The 16,461-nt window shown below is 39.1% G+C and overlaps 1 protein-coding gene across 3 annotated transcripts; it reads right to left on the bottom strand.

Annotated features, from left to right (window-relative positions):
- Nucleotides 1-507: 507 nt before the first annotated feature.
- On the bottom strand, nucleotides 508-15,627 carry TMEM19 (transmembrane protein 19). Of its 3 annotated transcripts, XM_067697358.1 has the most exons (7): nucleotides 15,458-15,627; nucleotides 14,918-14,956; nucleotides 12,595-12,708; nucleotides 5,135-5,272; nucleotides 4,501-4,755; nucleotides 3,292-3,501; nucleotides 508-1,325 (listed from the first exon to the last, which is right to left on the bottom strand). In XM_067697358.1, the coding sequence occupies exons 2-7, from the start codon at nucleotides 14,943-14,945 to the stop codon at nucleotides 1,159-1,161; spliced, it is 912 nt and encodes a 303-aa protein (XP_067553459.1). In that variant the 5' UTR covers nucleotides 14,946-14,956; nucleotides 15,458-15,627; the 3' UTR covers nucleotides 508-1,158. The 3 variants fall into 3 exon arrangements, with proteins under 3 accessions (XP_067553459.1, XP_067553457.1, XP_067553458.1); XM_067697356.1 differs by having other exon boundaries at nucleotides 14,918-15,597; XM_067697357.1 differs by lacking the exon at nucleotides 12,595-12,708 and having other exon boundaries at nucleotides 14,918-15,597.
- Between the last annotated feature and the right edge of the window lie 834 nt (nucleotides 15,628-16,461).

Here is a 16,461-nt window from a genome sequence, read left to right as displayed (position 1 = left end):
CCACCTCATGACCTAATCACCTCCCAAAGGCCCCCATCTCCTAACACCATCACGTTGGGGGGTTAGGATTTCAACATATGAATTTGGGGGGCAAACAGTCAACCAGCATCAGCAAAATTTTAGTTTATTGAAAGTCTCAATTCAGCATTTAGAATAGCCAAACCTGGGTTAAAAAACAAAAGCCAAAAAAACCCAAATCCCAACCCTCACCCTGGACCTGCTTTAGCTGGAAGCCTGCAGTGGGAAAGGGGAACACGGTTCTTTGCTCTTTCACAGTTCACCTGTTCTCCTACCTGTTTCTAAGAATAAGAAGAAATGTTCATGGCTTGCTGGAGTTTTTATATAAGGTTATGGGAAGTTTAAAGGGCCAGTAGAAGATTAAAAATAAAGTCACTTTGAAAAAAATAAAGTCACTTTGAAAAATCACAGACCACATGTCATATTTGTTCAACATGCTAGTTACATACATTTGTCTTCCCCTCTCATCGCACATGGATGGCACAGTCCTTGTTTCATTCATCTTTTTTTTTTTTTTTTTTTTTGGCGGTACGCGGGCCTCTCACTGTTGTGGCCTCTCCCGTTGCGGAGCACAGGCTCCGGACGTGCAGGCTCAGCGGCCATGGCTCACGGGCCCAGCCGCCCCAACTCCACACTTTTTACAATAATAAATGGCAAGTAATGGGAGAAGTCCAGGATACTACACTTATTCAGGCTTCCACACACATCGGTTTAAATACTTAAAACAGATACAACATTTGGATAATTGGCATGGTGACATTTCTCTGCCACAACTGAGCCATTTAAAACTTTTATTATTTTTAGTCCCTTTACTGATTTAAACAAACAAAATAAAATTTATATCTACCATGCAGGAACTTTCAGTTCAATATATAGGGACATTATAGTTTCACGGCTCAAGTTCCATTCAGCAGAAGAAAAATATGCATAAATTCTATGAGCCTTGTCTTTCACCAAAAAGATATTAGTTGTTACAATGGAGTTCAGAGAGAGGAAAAACGTGGAGTTCCATTGTAATGGAATAGAGGAGAAGCTGGCCTTTCTGCTTTGTCATTACAATTACTCTTCTTGGGATGAGACTTGGAATTGCAAATTTAGCTGAATTTACCGAAGTTTTAACTTTAGTAAATGAAATAAAATTCACTGTCTGGGCCAAAAACCCCAAGCAGCTGCTGTTGGGAGCAAGAGGGCGACAAGGACAGAAGAAAACAGATTCACGGCATTGTTATCAAGAATGGGTTTCCCTGCTATGTACTTCACCTCATTCGCTGGGCTGCTGACCACCATGCCAGTGCTTTCATCCAAACCTGCAATGAAAAAGAAGCAAGTGAGGTGGAAAATCCAAATGACTTGAAAAAAAAATTAGCTTTCTCCTCCAAAGGAGATAATCTTTCAAAGATTCTCAGCCATTCGTAAAATGACTTTAGAGGATAATGTATATGATGAGTGATACAGAACCCATGATTACAAAAGGTCTCTTTGAATAAATGGGTTTCAATACACCTCAATGCTGCTCTCTCAACAATGCTGGAATTCTTTCCAAAGTAGAAGGGAGAAACTGAAAAGCAGAGATGGCATGAAACTGGCAGACAGGGCTTGCCTTCCCAGTGGCTCCCCTCCTAGAACCAACCTGTGAGACTCCTGAGAATAGGAGCCTCTACAATGGATACCCAGGAGTAGCAAGGTGCCTACACAAAGAAGGCACACAAAGATGAATCTAATCTGCTCCCCAGCCCACATTTTTTTCCCCAACCCACTCAATATGATCAGAAACTTCCCAGTTAGAGCCCAGTTTAGAATAAAACCTAGGCTCTTTACAAAAACGTATAATGGGGGGGTGTGTGTGTGTGTGCACGTGCGTGTGCATATATGGTTACTAACCCTTTAGTATAAATTAAAATCAGATTGCTTCCTCCTCAGCATCTAGATAAGACTAATGAACCTGAGAGAACAAATGTTCTGATGGTGGAAAGGGGAGTGGAAGGACAAGTCGATTATCTTGGGACATGAAGAGAATTGGGAGCACTGTATTCAGCGAACCATTCTCCAGATGTCTAGCCTCTTCACTGGATGAATCAAAGGAGAAAACGTGGTTGGTTAGAGGGTGGAGCAAATACACACCTAACAGAACATGTCAGTACACTGACATGACAGGAGAGCCTTAGATGCAAAGCACAGAAAATTCTGGAGAAAACGGGCTCTCTCATATATCTTGAGTGGGACTAAAAACTCAGTGGGGAGGATAGCAAACATGATGTCACAGTAGAAAAGTACATCATATGTGTAGAGTCAGATTATTAGAATAATTATTTCTCAAATGGACTCGGAAAATAAATGGAAGGAGGGACATTATAATGATCTGACTCCAAAATTCTGCGCCCGTGGGATTAGGTAAAGTCCCATAAGCAAAAGCATCTCTCTCCTGCACTATCCTATCTTCCCTGCATAGCTTCTACTCACTGCTCTGTAGGAGTAATTCTCTTTCAATCAATTTGACACAAAAGAATGAGAAATTCAAAATGGTAGAGGAGACTTTGCTCTTTCATTCTGGGTCCCCCAACAACCTGTGCCTTGGCAATTGTTTTTATTATCACATCTCTTTTTTTTCCTTTTCCATATTTCTTCCCCATTTCTTTCTTTTTTTAAAGATTTATTTATTTATTTATTTTTGGCTGCGTAGGGACTTAGTTGCAGCACGCAGGCTTTTCGTTGTGGTGCGCGGGCTTCTCTCTAGCTGTGGCGTGTGGGTTTTCTCTTCTCTAGTCGTGGCGTGCAGGCTCCAGGGCACTAGAGCTCTGTAGTTTGTGGCACGCACGGGTGCGAGCTCAGCAGTCATGGCACGTGGGCTTAGTTGCCCCACGGCATGTGAGATCTTAGTTCCCTGACCAGGGATTGAACCTGCATCCCCTGCACTGTAAGGCGGATTCTTTACCACTGGACCACCAGGGAAGTCCCTCCATTTTTTTTAAGGACACATTTATTCAGTGTCATGATCAGACTACTGCATTTAACAGTCAACAGCATGGGTGAAAAAAACAACCCTACATTAAAAATCCTTGTTGTAATGCTCTACACTTTCCACAGAAAAGAAACTAAAATAACTTATTATACAATTAGTCAAAAATACAGTCCTCGAATTTTTTGCCCATAAACATGAGTGTTGTCTAAAACATACCTTCTTTGTAGCAGCTAGGCCCTGCCACCAGTGTGCATGGCTGAGTTCCCATTCCTTTAATACACCAATAAGTTACAACAATAAGGTAATGTTCTTACCACTAAATTGCATGGTAGCTCCTAAATACGAATCCACAATTGATCCTAGTAATCCAGCCAGACCCCCAAACGCAATAATTGGCCACTGAGGAGCAGAAATGTCTAAATCATTAACAAAAACCAACTGCGTGAGGAAGTATGCAATGCCCACAAAGGTCCCTCCAAGGAGACTGGAGGCAAGGCCCACCATCGTAACTCCTCCGTTGGTCCCTAAAGAAGAACATGGATAAAATCATCTGGTTAACAATCAGCAAACGCATAAAGTCAAAAAAAGCAAAATATTTTGGTACCTATCTAATCAAGACTAATTTAAAGAAAGGGTTCACTTTGATGCAATCCAAAGACCATCCTACTTAGAAAACAGGCTTTTCTCCTCAGTAACTCCTGACATTCTAAGCAGTGATGTGGAATAGTTTAGTAGAGCTAGACTGCCTGGTTTCAATCTTAGTCCTGTCATTTCCAAGTCTGGTTACTGTGGTGAAGTAACTAAGTTACTTAACTAAGTTACCTAACTTCTCTATGCCTTAGTTTACTCATTTGTAAGATGTAAATAATAAAAGGACCAATTCACATGGTTATTAAGAGTAAACAGTAATCCATGGAGAGCAGTTAGAACACTGCTTTGCACATAGTAGGTACTCAAATATGTTAACTGTTATTATGATGATGATGATGATGAAGGGGAAAAGAAGGAAAATGAGAGGAAGGAGGAGGAGACAATGATAAAGTACTAGTAGCAGTACTAGTAGTAGTAGTAGTTGATAATGATAATGGGGAAATGAGATATACATTGAAGCACTAACCACCTAACAGGCTCCCAAGAAATACTGTATCATTTCCTTCCTTTCCCTTTCCCACTGATAAGCCTGTGGGCCAATCTCTATGTTTCTATATCATTTATCTAGGAATTACTAACACTTCCTGCAAATATTATTTATTATCACCGATTTAATATCCTATAGCGATTTTCCAATTAAGGAGACAAACTGAAATTCTTAAAAGGCTTTTAAATAAGAAACACAATAAATCAAGAGGCTTTTTGTTCATTTTTTTTAACATCCTTATTGTAGTATAATTGCTTTACAATGGTGTGTTAGTTTCTGCTTTATAACAAAGTGAATCAGTTATACATATACATATGTTCCCATATCTCTTCCCTCTTGCGTCTCCCCATTTTTGTTTTTTAAAGAAACTTAAATAAAGACTCACCTACTGGAACTTTCTCCCAGGTTGTTATCAGCCTCGGTGGGCTTTTACTCAGAACAGTGCCAACTTCTGAAGCCCATGTGTCTCCAGCAGAGCAGGCCAGTGCAGCCAAGAGAGACAAACACATCCAAGAAGCAGTGTGCTGCTTGGAAAAATCTATTGGGATTTCCCCAGGGCCATTTTCTATCATGTATAGCAGGGCCAGCTCTGTGGGCACAGCTCCATTACAGAATACCTGAATCCAATTCCTCTGCCCACCTAGGAACAAACAAGGGAATGAAAAGGACAAAAAATGTTTTCTCCTCAGGAGGAAAATCATGCATTTTTAGGAACTTACATTTCAAAACTTAAAAGAAAAATGACTAAAATTTCAAAAATGACTAAAAGTGGGATGGTAACTTTGCCCACATTCTATATTGTTTTAGAATAATGAATGATAGACTTCAGTATTTCTACAATTCTGCTGTTATTTGCTATTGTGGTAAAGTAATAATAAACTATATCAGGCTACTACTAAAGTAATTCTCATAAAATTTACGTTTCAATAGTCTAAACATGTTCTGATTAAAAGCTTATGATATGTTAAGATGAAATAAAAGTTCCTATTTTAAGTAACGTTAAACATAATTCATTCTACCTTCCTTGTATTCTGAATCTAGACGTTTCTTTGTTTCTCCCCTCCATTTAGTGAGTCTTGAGGAAGAAAGAAAAAACATCAGCAAAGAGGTGAAAAAGCTGAAATTTGCAATGGTTAGGATAAATCCAACCACGAGCCCTGAAAGAAACACATATATACACAAAATTACACTTAGTCCATACATTAATGCTGTGAAAAAAAGAATGATTTTTTTCAGTTATTTTCATATTATAACTGGAAATGTTCATTTCCCATACCTTTACATTTTTACCAACTAAGATATTACCAAACAGTATAGGGTCTTTCAAGTTTCTATTTTTTACATTTTCCCCCCATAGCCTGGGATGTTTTTCTACTTTACAAGGAAAATTCAATAAATAGAGCATCCAAGAGTAAATCTGGGAGAGAAAGGTATATAGAAAACAAATTCCGACATGACAGAAGTAAGTCTCCCCTTATTAGTAATTATTTTAAATGTAAATGGGTTAAATGATCCAATCAAAAGATGGAGATTGGCAAAATGTATAAAAATATGTGGTCCAACTATATGCTGTCTACAAGAGACTCACTTTATATCCAAAGACACAAATAGTCTGAAAGTAAAAGGATTGAAAAAGATAATCCATGCAAATAAGTGACCAAAAGAGAGCAGCAGTGGCTATACTAATATCAGACAAGATAGACGAGCTCAAGACAGCATTCTTGTGACATGATCTCCCTCTCTCCCTCTTTTTTTTTTTTTTTAGCATTTCTTTTCTTTTGGGCATAACAAAATGCTCAAGGCTCATCTTAGACCTACCTTGCCCCAGCCCTGGAAGCAGCCGTTTCTCTGAGGAGCTCTGGTTCATTACAGTGGGGAATGGAGGGCAGAGGTCAAAATCTAGGCTTATGGTGTGTTCTAGTATATTTGCTTTTTGTGGACAAAGCAAGTGAATACACACACATACAAATATACACACATGCATATATATGCATGCTTATATATGGGAACATACATATGTATATACACATACACATAAATATTTGGGGAATCACAAGATCACACCCGTAACTCCAGTTCCAATCTATCTCCACAGGTTCTCTCTTGCTTTTCCCCATTCCATATTTGTATGCCTTTTTCTTTAGTTAGAACTCTGGCCTCAAACAACAATGACAATTTCACTCATCTGCTCAATCTCTATTACATCTAAAAAACTGTTTTAGAATTGCTTCACCCATACTACAACAAAAACAAACCTACTAAAAATAGTAATTTGTAATTCTCCCCTTCCTGTAACCCCAGACTGAAGGAATAAAGAATATAGTTAAATACTGGGTCCATAAGTTACTCTTTTTCTTTTTCTCCCTTCAGTGAGCTTATAGTATTCATTTAAAATACAGTTGGGTTCATCTGTTTTAGTTTGCTTTCAGTTTTAGATCCCCCCCTTCCCAACTTCACTGATATTCTTAAACATGCTTTTAAAAGTCACACTTATACAAAAAGGTATATTTAGAGAGGTGTCACTTCCTCCCATGTCCCTTCTGTCCCTCCCTCTATATTTTGCTCTCTTTCCATTCTTTGTATGTATTCAACATCATTGTTCTCCAGTTTATCATTCCTGTGTTTTCTTTTATGAAGATAAGCAGATATATGCATGTTTTCTTATTTTTCCTTCTTCCTTACACAAAAGGTAGCATTCTCTATATGTGATTTTGAACTTTCAAGCACACTTTTGACAATTTTATCTTCCTTCTTTCAGGGAGAGAATGTGCTAGTCTGCCACTGAGTACTCAGATCAGTGGCACCCAAGAGTGGCAACCATGGGGTTCATGGTTGACAATTTCTGCTCTCTGGAACTCTTAAGATAAATAGATTGAGTTTTGCTATATTAAGATTTATTTTTATTAAATAACACAATAAGCAAAGTTCTACTAAGTAACAGAATAGATATTAAATAATTATTAAATAAGTTACCATGTATTTAATAAATAAGTATTAAATAATAGAACAAGGGACCAGGTTCCTATTTCTGTAGCAATAGGAAATTTTCTATTGGTTAGCTCCATCCTGACTGATTGATCCATCCAGAGATACTCGGTTATTGGCATTTTACTTATGTTTAGTACTTTTTTATTGAGAGTGCAAGAAATCGCTATAATGCTGTACAAAGTAAAATAAAGTGCTTCAGCTCTGGAGCTGAACAGTCTCGAGTTAAAATCTTGACTCTTCCACTTACTTCTGCATGACTAGATGTTACCTAACTTTAAGCCTCAATTTCTCATTGGTGTATTAAGAAGAAGAATAATTCCTACCTCACTGGCTTGATGTGAAAAGTTAAATGAGATAATTTTTATAATATGCTTATTATAAACCCAGCATGTAAGAGGCCCGTAATAAATGTTATCTAATATCATTGGCAATAATGGCAGTTACAGTGGCAAAACCTCAACAAGAACATCATTATTATTGCAATTGTGTTATTATTATAATAACAAAGATGAATATTATTATGTTACCCAACCTTTAGGTTTTTTCAATTGTTTTTAAACTTATTACAAAATTACTACATGGGTATTGGAGGGGAAAGCCAAAACATACAGAAGTCAAAGTGCCTCCTTCCCTCACCACCGCCACTCCCATCCCTTCTCTATGGTCAGTCACTGTTAACAATTTGTTCCACAGTCTTAAGCACACCCAAAGTGAGATGGCCCTAAAATAACCTACACTGATATGCTACAAAAAGGAATCTACATCCTTTTTACTTCAAACACCTCAAAATATCACATGAAGTGATCAGTGTTCAAGTTGATGACAGGTTCGGAATGAGGAAATAAATTGAAGCTAATGTGCTTTGAAGGAATGATTTCTTTTATGTAGTCTAAAAAATATCTTAGAACTTTTTGCATCTCCCAGTTACGACAACTTTTAGATTAGTAACTGCTAACTCCACTTGGTGTCTTTTCCACCTCTTCAACCCACCTCTATCATCTTTAATCGTCCATGCTAAGGAGTTAATTTGCATAACAATCGGATGCTCCCAAAGACTGTGAAGACTCAAGAATTATGGCTGCCTTCTGAGCTTAAAACAGGTAAATTCTATAACTGGCAGATGCCATCTAGGGAAGTAAAACAACACTGTCTACAAATGTCTTTGATAGTGGGAGTAGAGTTACCCAAAATTCCAACCAAGGGGACCTGGGAATAATATCTGGGAGACAGGAAAGGGAAAGGTAGGACTGGAATTTTATAACTTAATAAACTCAAACCTAATCAATTATATTATAAGTAATTTGCCTAGAGAAAGACTATGGGAATCAAAAGAAGGCTGGTTAGCCCAAAATACTGAATATGAAGGCCAAGAGAACCAGAGGTTGGCAGACGTAAATACTATATAAGGGACAGGACTGTTTGACCTGTGGATTTGCATTACTGACTGTTTCTCAGACTCTGTACTCTGCCAAAGCAACCTTCTCATTACAATCTGACTTCTCAAGTGGTCTGACTGCAAGAACTGGACATGTCTGAACAGTGATGTTTGTATTCCAGTTGGCCCCGCAGTTCTATATTTTATCAGATTAATAAAGTAGCATTCTGGCTCATATATTAGTCTCTTATAACAATGGCAACATAAACCAGTTTTCTTGGCTCTAATCAACTCTGGGTACCTGATAGAATGAGGTTTCTATTTCAAAAGACTGAACGCCAGACCCGAATTATGATAACCAAAGAGGTAAGGCCATCCTTGTGAGAACACACAGAGCACAACCACCGGCCCTTCCTGACAACACCTCATTGGCTGTGCACTTCCATTACACTTACAGCATCTCCTTCTGGGGATTAAATGCCTCAAACCCATCTTACTTATCATCTGTCTCCTCTGACAGTGGGATTTTTATCTATTTTGTTCATTACTAAGTCTTCAGTGCCCAGAACAATGTCTGGCATACAGGGGACCCTTACTAAATATTTGTTGAATGAATGAATAAAAAAAAATGGGAAACCATTAAGCCTAAGCGTCTTGGCAAGTGAAATTAAATTTAAACTTGTCAAGCCAAGAGACTGATGACAAACTGTCCACACAGACATGTTCAAAGGAACACACTGAAAAACTAGACTAGACAACACTTTCTTGGAGCAAATCACCTGCACAGTGCTTTACAGTTTACAAGTACATTCTCACATAACCCCTCATGTGATCCTCTCCTTATTCTAGAAGCATTCTTTCTCTCAAGGAGACAAGAGCCCTTCACTTCAGTGTCCACCCTAAGCAATGCCTCAACCCCTCCCCTCTTCCTTCAACACTGAGGTATATGTTCCTGTGTCACAGAGGACTCTAAATACCCAGATCCTGAGGAAGTTCTGAAACTCTTCTCAATCCCAAGCACACTAAAGACATGGTATGGCAAACCTTAGTAAAATTCCTATGACTGTAATAGTAGTTGTGGAAGGAAAACAATACTAACATTTATAAAATACATGTTGCTATTTTATGAGTGCCAGGTCCTGTGCTAAGCATTTTACACGTATGACTCCTCATGATAAGTCAATGCTATAGATAATATTATTCCCTCTAATTTGATGGGTGGGAAAATTATAACACAAAGTTTAAGTGACTTGCAGTTATACTTCAGGACAGTATTCCCAAGTACTATGATATACCTTGAATCAACATTACAGTTTTTTGTCCTTAAGGAAAAAAAAAAGCTCCAAACAAAAAAGATACCAAAATTTCACAGAATGCAATGACTAGGAAAAGGGTAGTGGTTTTAAAATCAATCTACATATATTTCCTAAGCACTATTGTAAGAGCATGTAGCGCTATTCAAAAATGCTTAGGACACAGAAGAATATGATACACTCTGTGTCTTTGGGGAGTTTATTGTATAATACTTTATAGTTTAAAAAGATATGTTGTCCCACACGTTATCTTGTTTGAGCCTCACCAATAAGCCCATAAGGACCTATTTCATAGGAGATGAAGAAAGTGAGTCTCTGAGGAGTTACGTGACATGGACAAGTTCACAAAGATAGCAGATGGCAATGCTACAATTCAAATATATATCTTTTAATTCTTTTTTTAAAAGTCTTTACTGAATTTGTTATAATATTGCTTCTGTTTTATGTTTTGGTTTTTTGGCCACAAGGCATGTGGGATCTTAGCTCCCCGACCAGGGATCCAACCTGCTCCCCCTGCACTGGAAGGCGAAGTCTTAACCACTGGAACACCAGGGAAGACCCTACATCTTCTAATTCTAAATCAAGCCAGGTAGGAGAGGAGTAGAGGCCAAAGGGCCAGGAGGCAGAAAAGGAAATGGTAGTAGGAAAGAAAAAAAAGTGGAGATCAGAAAAGTAAGAGGAGAAACAGGATCATATACAGCATGGAAGCCAAAGGAAGACAGCACTTCAAGAAGAACTTGACGCTTCTTCCCACAGGTCAAGAACAATGAAAACCAAGGCAAGGCTACCTGAGAAAGGACATTTTTAGCAAAGCATAACTCTATATTGTTATATTCAAATAGAGATTGCTCAAATTATTTGTTATAAATGAGTAATTACTTTCAAAGTGCTAACAACAGATTTCTCAATTTCTCAACAGAACTTGAACAATGTATCTCAATTATGAAGAAGGAAAATGAGCATGATTCTGAAGAACTGTGCCTAATAATAAAAAGCACCCTATACATGTTGGCTATGTGCTAGGCTCTGAGCTAAAAACTTTATAGTAATTATCTCACTTAATTCTTACTGCAATCCTAAGAATGAAATCAGGGGTGGATCAAGATTTTGTGGGTCCTGATGCTTATAAATTGGGGGCCCTCTTTTTAAAAAAAAAGCACAAAAATATCTTTTACCTCTGTAAAATTTACAAAACAAGAAGACCATGAGAGCACACTGCTAGGGCTCTTCCTAGAACCTTGAAAGGTACCATCGTAAATGAAATGCCATGAAGTTTAAGCTTTATTACTTTCATGATTTGTCCTTCTCTAGGTTAAATTTTTTTTATGCACAGGAAGCATTTATTTTTTGAAATTTTAAAAAATTGAAGTATAGTTGATTTACAATGTTGTGTTAATTTCTAGGTTAGATATTAAAAACCCATTTCTCTGAAAACTGAGGTACAGAGAGGTTACGTGACTTTTCCAAAGCCATAACTATTACTCAAACTCATCCTGCCTGATTCTAGTGCTTGTTCTTTTACTTATCAGGCTATATTGCCTCCGTGAAGGCCTGCTCTAGTTTATAAAACTTCATGAAACATCTGCTGTATGTGAACACAGAGGGGATAGGGTGTCTCTACAGTGCATTAGGGCTAATGATTATCAGCATTTTGAAGGCTAGGTAGGCAGCTTCAAGACCTGCCAGTTCTAAATAATCCTTATCCTGTAGTGATCTCAGCCTACAGGAAGTATTTGGTGGTGGTGGTGGTGGGGAATCCTCATGTCTTGGGGCTTATAACACTGGTAGGATATGAAAATCCCAAAGTCAGATCAGATCCCATCAATCCCCTGGTTCAAGGCAGGGGGGATTCTAGTTTGGGATAAAATCTTTACTGTGTCCTGATAAGCCCTGTATTATCTGGCCCTTACCCACTTCTTCAACTTTATCTTACTCTACTTTTCCTTTTCTTCCTATTTTCCAGTCAAATGAGTCTTATTCTCACACCTGAACAAGCCAGGCTTGAACATGTCAGGGCCTTTCTACTTGTCTGTCAGCGGAACATGCTTCTCTCAGATCTTCTCATTTCTGACTTCTTCAGGTCCCAGTTCAAAGCAACCTCTTTAGAAGAAAGGTTAATCCAGACCCTATCCACAGAAGAATGCCCCACATTCCCCAATATACACACTTTATTATCTTTAATATTTTTCTCATAAACTTTATCGTTATATTAAAAGTTTTATGTATTTTACTTGTTTATTATCTATCTGTACTAAAGAATAAAAGTTCCATAAAATCTGAAATCAGCTATATCCCCAGTTTCTAGAAGAGTGGCACACAGTAACTGCTCAACAAATATTTGCTAGAAGAATAAATAAATGGCCTGTCCCCATCTCAACTCTGAAGAATGAATCAAGAATACTCAGTTGGGACTACTCTGCCTCAGGCTATTAACAGCAATTTCCAAGTGCTATTCTTCTCAATGGCTCCTCTATTTTACCTTGAGGAAAAATGTTCCAATGTTTCCGCTAGCAGAAAATTTAAACCAACTCAGGAGCAGAATAACCAAGGTCCTCAAAAGTCTATCCTACTAATCTAGTTGTTATCAATTACAAGGTTCAATTTGTACATCACACTAAAAGGGTATGTTAGTATCTGAAATTTTGACAGAATAGTAAAGTTGAGTAATGCATAACTTTATCATTGTCTAAAATATGCAACATTGTGATTCATAGGCTCATATATTCAGAATTTAGAAAACATGAGTTTAAATTATATAAGCAAGCACTTATTATATGGTTAAACATTCAGAAGAAAAACATACCTCCTAAAGCCCCACTATGATTTAGACTTTTCTTTTTAAAGCCATTAGAGACGATCAAAACGGGAACAAAAACTGAAAACAGCCAACGCCAAGGAGAAATAGGCTGTAAGTTACCTGAAAAATTATAAAGGTAGAGCACAAATTGTATGAAGCCTGCACAGGTTACCTTTGGCTGCAAGTTTTTTTGTTTTTTTTTCGGTACGCGGGCCTCTCACTGTCTTGGCCTCTCCCGTTGCGGAGCACAGGCTCCGGACGCGCAAGCTCAGCGGCTATGGCTCACGGGCCCAGCCACTCCGCAGCATGTGGGATCTTCCCGGACCGGGGCACGAACCAGCGTCCCCTGCATCGGCAGGCGGACTCTCAACCACTACACCACCAGGGAAGCCCAGCTGCAAGTTTTGATAACTGCATTCTGGATTAAAATACTGTGGTAAGTAGAGAAACTGAGATAAAGCCACCAAAGTAAAATATTCATGTTGAGAATTATATATTTTCAGAGAGACAATCCTAGTGCGGAATGACCAAATAAGTCCTGTCCAAGTTTAGAGAACCATTTACAACTATTTATAATAATGGGTATTTGATAGATATTTGGAGATCTGAAATGAAGCTCTGGTTCTTTATTTTTTTGGAAAGGAGGCATGTATTCATTCTCAAGAACTGTATAGAACAAATACCTTTCTTAACAGGATCCAATTATTCCTCTCTCTACCTTTCACAGAGATTTTTTTAAATCCTCCCACAGGCTACACAACTCAGGACGCAAAGGTTAGCAACTGATTTTTCCAAAGGTTGCATCCAGCTCACAGATGTTTTGTTTAGCTAGCATAATTTTTTTCAGTTTGAATCAATATTTAAAGTTTAGGAAATTTCGTATAAAAATCCAGATTCTTGTTTTCTGTTTTTAAAAACTGGAAGTTCAGGCCCACGTGGCAGAATTGACTACAGGTAGAGAAGTCACCTCCTTTAGACAGGTCATGGCTTTCCCATTTAAAGTCCCCGCCATTCCTGACAGACTCTTAAACACCAAGGCTGAGTGATTATAGTAAAGAAAAGTGTGAACTATTGCTTGTGCCCAGGTTTCTATCAAAAATTGGAAAATGCAACACAAAGAGGGTGAAATGTTAAAAAAAAATTGGGAAAATCCTATTTCTAGAAGTGTAAACTGTTCCCATGTGCTTAATATGCACAGTAAAGCCTTGGAGAGCTTCACTTATCTGCATCAGGTGCCTGGCCCCAAGGGGTCACTTCAATTTACAAATCCTGATTTATTCTATGTAGTTCAAGTCATAGTTAATACTGGCATTAAGGAGAATCTTCTCACATACCTCTCCTACCCGAGCCCTCATCCCCTACTGGGAATCATTATGAACGAACAGCCTTGAAAGCACGTGTAACCTGGAGAACACGCACTCGATTATTCACATGTTTTTTTGCAAAAGGACTAAGGTCTAAAAAGGTAATCATTTATGATAAAACCATTTATAAGAGTTTACTTTCTCACTCTGTTTTTCACTTTTCCTTTGAACTGAACGGTATTGTTTTTATAAAGGGGTACCAATGAAGTTTGTACAAAGGCATACTTATGCTCTAAGGCAGTTTCAAAATCTTAAAGATTTGAGGGCTTCCCTGGCGGCGCAGTGGTTGAGAGTCCACCTGCTGATGCAGGGGATACGGGTTCATGCCCCGGTCCGGGAAGATCCCCCATGCCGCGGAGCAGCTGGGCCCGTGAGCCATGGCCGCTGAGCCTGCGCGTCCGGAGCCTGTGCTCCGCAACGGGAGGGGCCACAACAGTGAGAGGCCCGCGTACCGCAAAAAAGATTTGAGTTCAGAGTACCTCATATTTATGCAAATTGGCTTCAGCCTTTAAAACAAGTCTGTTCTTTTGCAGTGACCAAACAGCAGACAAATCTTCCAAATCTAAACATTGTATCATCATTTTACTTTTTATATTTTACAGGACACATGAAACTGATAAACTTCCTTACTAATATTCTTATTAAAAGCATCACTAAAATTGCTTTGCAAAATTATGTTTAACCTCACTTATTTTTCACCAAGCTAGATGTAATAATTACATGAAATAAAAGACATTTTGGAACAGGTATAACTAGTATTATGACAAGCAGCATTTACTAAAAGCTTTAAAACGTTCAAGGCACTGCATATTTCCATGTTAGTAAATGCAAATCAGGCCGTGGAAATTAAGTAAACACAACAGTTTATAACCATTCAGAAGATATGAGTTTTGGCGTTCACAATGGTACTTTCTAAATTTCACCGATTAGGTTATAGAAAGACAATTTAGAACATTTATACTCACCATAATAGGTGCTTGCAGTCATAGACATAATCCAGAAAGCTAAAGAAATGCAAATGATCAGACTCAATATAACTATATTAGTTATCATCTCTATGTATTTTTTGTATGTATTGTGGTCAAGATCTGTCATGAAAAATAACAGTATGAACACCTGGGGGGGGAAATATCTCGCGTTTCTGAGAAAAATAGTCATTTAAGTTGCCAGCAAAACCTTCGTGTAGAGGCGAACATAAATGCCAACATCTTCCACCGTCCGAGAAAATAATATAAACCCAAACTATTTCTGGAAACTGGGCTGGTGGGGCGCTGCCGCAGAAGCCTGAGCGAGATTAACGCCTCCCTGCGAGAGCAAACCGCAACCTCTCAGACAGCGGCGGGCTCGCAGACCGCGGTCCCTTCACACCTGAACTTCGCAACCGGGAAGGTGAAAGGGAAGCGGAAGCAGCCAATCAGCGGCCCGGGAGGGCGAGCTCCGCCCCCACCGCCCGCCTACGCGCTGACGCTGGGGGTCGGAAAATGCAGAGAGGCGAGGCGCGGTGCCGGAATTTGGGGTGTCCCTGTGGCGAGCCCCGAGTGACGGAGTGCGGTCACTCTCGACGGCCGCCCGCGCAGCCCTAGAGGCCGGGTCCAGGCGGCCAGGGCCGAGGACCCTGGAGCTCAGCTCGCTCCTCGCCGCTTGTCAGCGTCCCGTGGCTCGCCTCCTGCGCGCCTGCGCCGCGGCCACCCGTGGGCGTCGCCTCGCTTACGTGAGCGTTTAAAGGGCGACTCCAAGGTCCAGAGGACCAAGCGAGGACTGCCGTCGGCAGGGCCCTGGTACGTTTGTAATGCTCTTTAGAGTCTGGACCCTTGGAACACCTATAAAAGTCTTGTGTTTGAGGACATACCCAAACGCTGAAAAGTGAAACCACCACCAAGGCAGTAACAGCATAGAGGAATGAAAGCAAGTGAACTTAGACCCAGTAGACCATGTCAAGCATCAGATTCGAATGCTTTTTCGTCTGTGAACAGTTCATGGCATACAATATTATGGACTTCTTTGAGGTGGGGGGTATATTGGGCTGTGGAAAGGGAATTTTATGACTGAGAAGATCACTTAAAAACAGCATCTGTAAGGTGCTGGACACTGTTAGCCGCTGGAAATGTAAAGATAGCTCGACATAGTTCCTGCTATTGAATTCTCAAGTAATTATTATGTGGAACATTGTGGAAATTGTTCCCGCACCTCTCCTATTTAAAGTCTGTGCATTCAGTCAATTCACTTAGAAAGCAGAACGGCTTGTCACCTTAAACAAATGAATCTTGTGGCTTATTTCACGTTTTAATTAATTTTTGTTTGCTGGGTTAACAGTAACTAATTGATAATTACATTACATTCTGAACTTTTTCAGTTAATTGCTGACAGTGTAAAAAGAGGAAGCAACTCACTTTCAGACATAGTACCCAAACGTGTTTTAACCTGCTGAAAGTAATTACTTTTTGAAAACTCACACTGTATTATATGCCAAGACTATTTGAAGCCCTCTCCTTTGGTAAGGCATACAATT

The sequence above is a fragment of the Pseudorca crassidens genome, chromosome 11 (genome assembly GCF_039906515.1).
Source record: "Pseudorca crassidens isolate mPseCra1 chromosome 11, mPseCra1.hap1, whole genome shotgun sequence".
In the NCBI taxonomy this organism is placed as follows: domain Eukaryota; kingdom Metazoa; phylum Chordata; class Mammalia; order Artiodactyla; family Delphinidae; genus Pseudorca; species Pseudorca crassidens.
The sequence above is the reverse complement of the archived record's forward strand: the minus strand, read 5'-3'. Positions and strand labels throughout refer to the sequence as shown.